This window comes from Gavialis gangeticus, unplaced genomic scaffold (assembly GCF_001723915.1).
Source record: "Gavialis gangeticus isolate Ggan-Ray unplaced genomic scaffold, GavGan_comp1, whole genome shotgun sequence".
In the NCBI taxonomy this organism is placed as follows: Eukaryota; Metazoa; Chordata; order Crocodylia; family Gavialidae; genus Gavialis; species Gavialis gangeticus.
The window spans coordinates 150,344,457-150,351,188 of NW_017729024.1; the positions used below are offsets into that span (position 1 = coordinate 150,344,457).

The 6,732-nt window shown below is 42.7% G+C and overlaps 1 protein-coding gene across 2 annotated transcripts in view; it reads left to right on the forward strand.

The window, feature by feature from the left end:
• EMB (embigin) overlaps nucleotides 1-6,732 on the forward strand; it is a 48,353-nt gene that overhangs the window by 10,799 nt on the left and 30,822 nt on the right. For both annotated transcript variants that reach the window (XM_019517889.1, XM_019517888.1), the window contains exon 3: nucleotides 5,875-5,964. In XM_019517889.1, coding sequence (XP_019373434.1) covers nucleotides 5,875-5,964 — 90 coding nt within the window. The remainder of the gene's footprint in view (nucleotides 1-5,874; nucleotides 5,965-6,732) is intronic.

Genomic DNA, 6,732 nt, shown 5'->3' on the forward strand with positions numbered 1-6,732 from the left:
TTAAAGATGGGGACCACGTTGGCTATCTTCCAGTCATCTGGCACCTGGCCCGAGCACCACGAGTGCTCATAAAGCCGTGCCAAGGGCCCTGCAATAACCCCTGCTAGCTCCCTCAACACCCTGGCATGGAGAGCATCTGGACCTGCTGATTTGAACATGTCCAGCCCCTCCAGAAGCTCTCTAACCTGGTCCTCCCCAATCTGAGGTCTGGAGGCGTTCCCCTCGAGTCTGCCTTGCATCATGGTGGAGAAGTCCCGGTCCTTGCCCAGGAAAACAGAGGTGAAGAATTGGTTAAAAATTGGATGCACGACTCCCAGCTGCCACCCCTCTCCCACCTCCAAGGAATGATAGGGCCCAGGTTTCCTGGCTCTTAACCCTGCTCACTAGACCTCTGGTGGCAAGTCGGAGTTGTGCAGGCAAGAAACAGTATTAACCTATTAAGCCCTTACTGTGCAACTGCTAGCAGCACATTTTAACTTTACCACCAGTTAACACTCCACAGATTTAGTATGGTCTACATGTAATGTGTAACTTCCCCCTTAATTTTTGCAGTTCTAGAAGGGTCTCACTACAACATCTCACTACTTTACAGCTTTTAGTGACTCGGAAATAGTTGCTGACACTTCTATTGGTCACACTCCTTCTTTTTAGGGACTTGAGCAAGGAGATGTCTGGGTTAGTTTATAGTGGAAAGTTTGTACTTTTTAACCCAATGTCTTCTTAGCAGTGCAAAATCAGTTTGTCGTTAGAAGCTGCAATTTGTTTTGCTTGCTAGCCTTGCTTTGTTCCTAAACTACAGACACCACATGGAGATGAAACAATTCTACTGAATTTGAAAAGAATAGGATTTAGTTTACATTGGGTCGTGCTTGGATGACCGCTGCTTATTTTTTCTGTTGGTAAAATTAAAGAAGATATTTGAAGAGGCAGAATCAGAACTAACAAACATTGTTTGTTAATTTCAGAAGGGTCCTTTTCTAAAAGGTATTTTTAAAATCTATTGTGAGTTTTAGTTGAATTCCTGTCTAGAAGATGGTCTAGTTGGCCACTGCTCCCCTGCTGCCAAATGTTCAGACCCATGGGAAGCTCCGCAGGCTGGATAGGGTAGTGAAGCCTCATCCTGCTGCACAGGGCTGGGAGGAGGCAGTGTGCAGCCCCAGGGTCCAATCTCTGTTTACATGGCCCGATTCCAGTATGCAGAGCCAGCACAGGGTCCCAGGGCTCAATCCAGGTACATGGGACCAGGTGGGGGCATGCAGGGACCAGGCCCCAATCCTGGAGCACGCGCCAGCCGAGGGCATGTGGAGCCCAGCTGGAGACCGTGCAGGGCCCAATCCAATATGGGCCCCCTAACGAGCCCTGTGCCATTCATTTGGACTGCAGGACTGAAAAATTGAGCACCATTTCTTTTAGTTATCATTAAATGTTTGTACATTTTTTGCTATTTACATGGAAACTTTTAAAATACCTATAAGCCTTCCCTCCATCCTGTGAAATGATCTTAGTGTAAAATAAGGGGAAGAGGATTATTGTTCCAGTCTTTGTTCGACCCTGGAGGGTTAAGTTTAGATGGAAACCTAAAGAAGTATGATGCAAGTGACTCTCATTGTTTCCAGGAGTTGCTTATATCTTGCTGGAAGAAAATCAAGCCCTTTATCTGACTAAGTATTCTCATGTAATTGTTAAGAAGTCATTTTAAAAATGTGTGCACTATTATATACTACACTATTCCACCCAAAATAAAGTAGATCTAAGAAAGAGAGAAGTGTACTATCATTGGCAGTACGAACCAGGGTTATATTTTAAGTAATGTATTCAGCACAGTACTAAAGATCTTAAAATAATGAATGCAAAATACATCTGCTACTTCCCAGTGGTTAGGCACCAGAATTGCCCCTTTTATAAGTACTAACCTGAAGTCATAACTAAAATCTCACTCTGGGTGAATAGTTTGGAATCTGATGCTTTTATATTCATAAAGCTGTATTTTGTGTATACTTTTATGGTTGCACTTGATAATTAGGAAAGAACTCTTCTAGAGTTGCAGAAAGAATAAAATGCACTTTCCTACAATACTTATTCCTGCAAAGGACCATAAATTGAAATTTCTAAAGGCAGTTTCCTGCCACTCTCTGTATTCCCATGCACATTTAACCATTAAAGCATATTTATGGCCCAGATTATCAGAGTTGTCTCAAAAACACTATGTGGAAACCCAATAAACTTTTATTGAAATCAAGGGGAATTAGATCAAGATGTATCCATTGAAAAAGTGAGAGGTATTGACGAAACTTCTGTGAAATCATGACAATCATGCTGGTAACCAAAACAGCAGCAAATGGCTACTCTCATAACCAGTGCTACACATAGCCAGAGATATTTTAAAGTATATTTCAAAAGCAGGCAACCTAACATTGCAAGCAGGAAGGGGATGCTTTTCAAACAAGGCTTGTACTTTTCCCTGTTAACAAATGCTAGCATAGGAACTCTGTATCCAAGCATATCTAGAAGAAACACTGATTATAAATAAAAGAAATAGCCATGTTCAGAATTAACAGCCCATTTTCTGCTTGTGCCACATGGAGCATACCAGCTGTGCTCAAAATAACAAATTCAGTATAGTACCCCAGCTTGGATACTGGATGAAACTGTCTAGAAAATTGCAATTGATTAGAAGGATAAATAGCACCAACTAAGTTCCTGTGCTGACCGGGACTTTGACAGTTCCACCCACCATCAAACTGACTCTGGAATAGTTTTCCTAGCAAATTCATTTTTTGCACATAACCATGAACATTTTCTGTGGCCACATTACCACCACATTACATTGGAAACCAACAGACTTCTACAGCTATCTCCATACCAGCAGCTCTCATCCTAAGCATACCACTGGATTCACCATCTACAGCTGAGCTCTGCATTACAAGTGTATCTACTTTGATCCCACTGACCAGGATGCACACCTTTAAGGATCTGGAGTAGGGATTCCTATAATTGTAATACAATTCTAAAACTGCAGCCACTCAAATCAATAGTCTCAGATTCAGGCCCTCCTCCAACCAGTTACTATACCAGCCCTGAGACAAGAACAAGAGAATCCCTTTTGGGCACTAGGAAGGTAGTGAAACACTGGAATAGGTTACCCAAAGAGATTGTGGACATTCTTGGAGGTTTTTAAGATCTGGCTAGAGAAAGCCTTGGCTGGGATGACCTAATTGGGGATGGTCCTGCTTTGAGCAGAGGGTTGGACTAGATGATCTCCTGAGGTCCCTTCCAACCCAAAATTTCTATGATTCTAGTCCCTTTGGCTGTTACCTATATCCCCAAGCTTGAACACCTTAAATATCAATGACTTCCAACCCCTCCTGGAAAATGACAACCATCTTAAGGTAGCCATGGAGGACAAACCTGTTCTGGCTAGCCTGCCAACCTCAAACAGCAGCTCCAGCAGCAGACTACCTAACTCCTGTTCTCACCAAGGCCAGACCTTGCTCCAGACCCTGATGCCAGCTGTACCCTTTCATCAATGGACAGCACATCATCTTTGGATCAAATAACATGTATTAGAACACCCAAGGTTCATTCACCTGCACTTCTACCAGTGTCACATACACCATCACCTGCTTACAGTGCTTGCTGCTGTCTACATTGGACAGATGGGGTGATCCCTACATGTAAGAATAAATGCACGCCAAGGTGACATCCATTCCAGAAAGACACACAACCCATGGCACATTTTAACCTCCCAGGACATTGCATCGTTGACTTCAGAGTAGCTGTTCTTAGACAGCAACACTTTAAAAATGAACTTGAACAGAAAATTTGGGACCAAGAAATTACCCACAGACTAGATTGTGTTAGGTAAAGTCTAAACAGGGCATGAATTATTATCCTATTATCTGGATTAGCTTTTATAACTGTTTTGTTTTCATCTCTTGTACCCACCTTGCCATTTTCAATAATACCTCCTTTTTCCTCCCTTCCCTACACTTTGTACTCTTATCACTGCTTTCTGTTTGGAAGCTCTGCTTCCTTCAGTCCCTTCACAATATTTGATGAATTAAGCCACTGCTCATGAAAGTTTATGCCATACAACTCTGCCTTATTTAGTCTGTAATGTACAAATCTACCATGCCTTCTACCTATGGAAATCAGTCATTGATTGAACCTTCTGGCCATTAATGCCCACTGGCCTTCATTAAGCAACTAATGATTTCTGACAAATTATTCAACTTTATGTACAACACTGCTATCTGGCTTCATGCCATCATCAACTTGGTGTTAGTTCATTACACCATCACAAGCTGTTCAGCATAGCTTATGAAATTAGAAGAGACATTGGCAGCTAGTTCCACACCTGAGCTCAAGCACAGAAGTGGCACCAGCTAGCAGGCAATCTCATTTACATTCTTTCATCTGCATATGAATCATGGAACAAAACCAATATGAAAATATTGATACAGTGCATACCACCCCAGAAATTGTCTGATTGCCTTTCAGAGAGATCACAGCCTGGCACCAGCGCCTTCCAAGTTTATCATTTTGGGAATTTCAGTTACTATACAGATGATGCATCTAATGATCCATAACGACCATTGGTCAGTCTCAGAATGCCCTCTGGAGATGTAATGCACAGCTGGACAATTCACAGACCTATCTTCAGTCTTGGCACTAGTACCAGGAGCACAATATATTTATCTTTGCCTGGCTCCAGAGCCCTCAACTCTGGGCATAGGTGATGGCATGCAGTCTTTCCTGTTTGGAGAGGGAATCAGCTGTCTGGTCTGTCCCAAGTGAATTGAGGTCTACCAATATTCTGGAGTGCTCTGCTGTAGAAGACTGTTTGGCAGTTTGACCAGTAGACTGATTAACCACGGGGAAACAACAGTTCCCTACTGCCAACAGCCACTAGGCTCGTAACTTCTCTGTCAGTCAGCATCATCTTCCATTTTAATTCACTGATGACTTAAACAGGTTGAAGTGTGAAGGTAAGATATGACAGCACAGAGAGTATAGGTTGGGCCCAAATTCAGCTGATGGGCACAAAGATCCAGCTGTTCTGCTAATGAGATGTCATGAGGCCAATCTCAATCTCTTTTAGACAGAACTGGCATTGTTGGGAAGAGTTTTCTGGAATTGACGGGTATTCTGACATTGCCTTCCGCCATGGGCACATGAAGGCAATGTCATTGCTATGCCTGGACATTAACCTAACACTCAGAGTCAGTGAGCAGGGATATTCCCTTCTTCTTTTTGCTATAGTGTTGGATGTTTAGTAAAGTCTACTTTCTGCTATAAATTACAGGTGCTTCAAGATTTTCACACAATTTGTACTGTCTTTGCTTTTGACCACAAACATGTTTTTTGGTTAGTGACTGATTAGTGGTAAGATTGTGTTAATTAGTGGAACCATGATATCAGAGAAGGAACCCTGTGGAGGGAGAATGCACTTACAGCACAGCTGGCCAGTTCTGTCACCTAATGTATGGGGAGAGTCAAAGCTGGGGCCCCACCTTGTCCCTGGGTTTCTCCACACTTTGGGGCACCCAGAGGAAGTGACAGAGAAACCTCTTCCTCTCCTGAGTACCAAAACTGGAAGTTTGATTGCAGTATCCGGGCCAGGCAGATTTGACACCACTGCTTCACCACTAACAAGCCCTGACAATTGGAACATGTATATGCTAAGGGAAACTGACTGAAAGTAATCCTTCTGCAGAGTAAGTGCAGCTGAGCACTGACTCGCACAGTTGTCTGAAAAAATACAGTGCACATTTTCATCTATTTCATAAAAAGACCCAATTTCTGATTCATGTTTATTTGTCCAGTCCTTTTAACTGAAAGGAGATATAATTGTAACCTTTTTTTTTACCCCAGGTTCAGCTATAACAACTCAAGGTGTCCATCAGCAAACTCAGGAGAGTTTTTCTGAGAATACGTCAGGGTGGCATGGCAGATCGACAGATGGTAAACCCCCCCCCCCACTTTTAGTTGTTTGCCCATTATCCCCTTTTTAGTAAATGGCCTTGATAGCCTTTTGTCTGCTAAATTTTATATAATGTAGTACATACCTTTCAGGACTCTTATTCTGAATATTCAGATGGCTTTTCCAAAGTCACACCTCAACTCATTGTCATTACCAGAATCAGAACCCATGAATGAAATCTTGGCTGCACTGAAGTCAGTTCTATAGCTGCAACTGCTTGCCCAGGCTTTATCAGTTAGACAAGAATGCCTCACAGGCAAGTTGCTCACCTTCTCAATGTCTTAGGAAGTGGACCTGAAATCAGATTTAAACAAGATAGCTTTCATTTAATTGAATCACAGAAAATTAAGGTTGGAAGGGACCTCAGGAGGTCATCTAGTCCAACCCTGTGCTCAAAACAGGACCATCCCCAACTAGATCATCTCAGCCAAGGCTTTGTTAAGCCAGGCCTTAAAAACCTCCAAGGATGGAGATTCCACCATCTCTCTAGGTAACCTGTTCCAGTGTTTTACTATCCTTATTGTGAAAAGGTTTTTTCCTAATATCTAACCTAAACTTCCCTTGCTGCAACTTGAGACCCTTCCTTCTTCTTCTGCCGTCTGTCATCACTGAGAACAGTTTAGCTCCATCCTCTTTGAAACCATCCTTCAGGTAGTTGAAGGCTGCTGTTAAATCCCCTCTCAGTCTTCTCATCTCCAAACTAAATAAGCCCAGTTCCCACAGCCTCTTCTCAAAAGTCATGTTCCCCC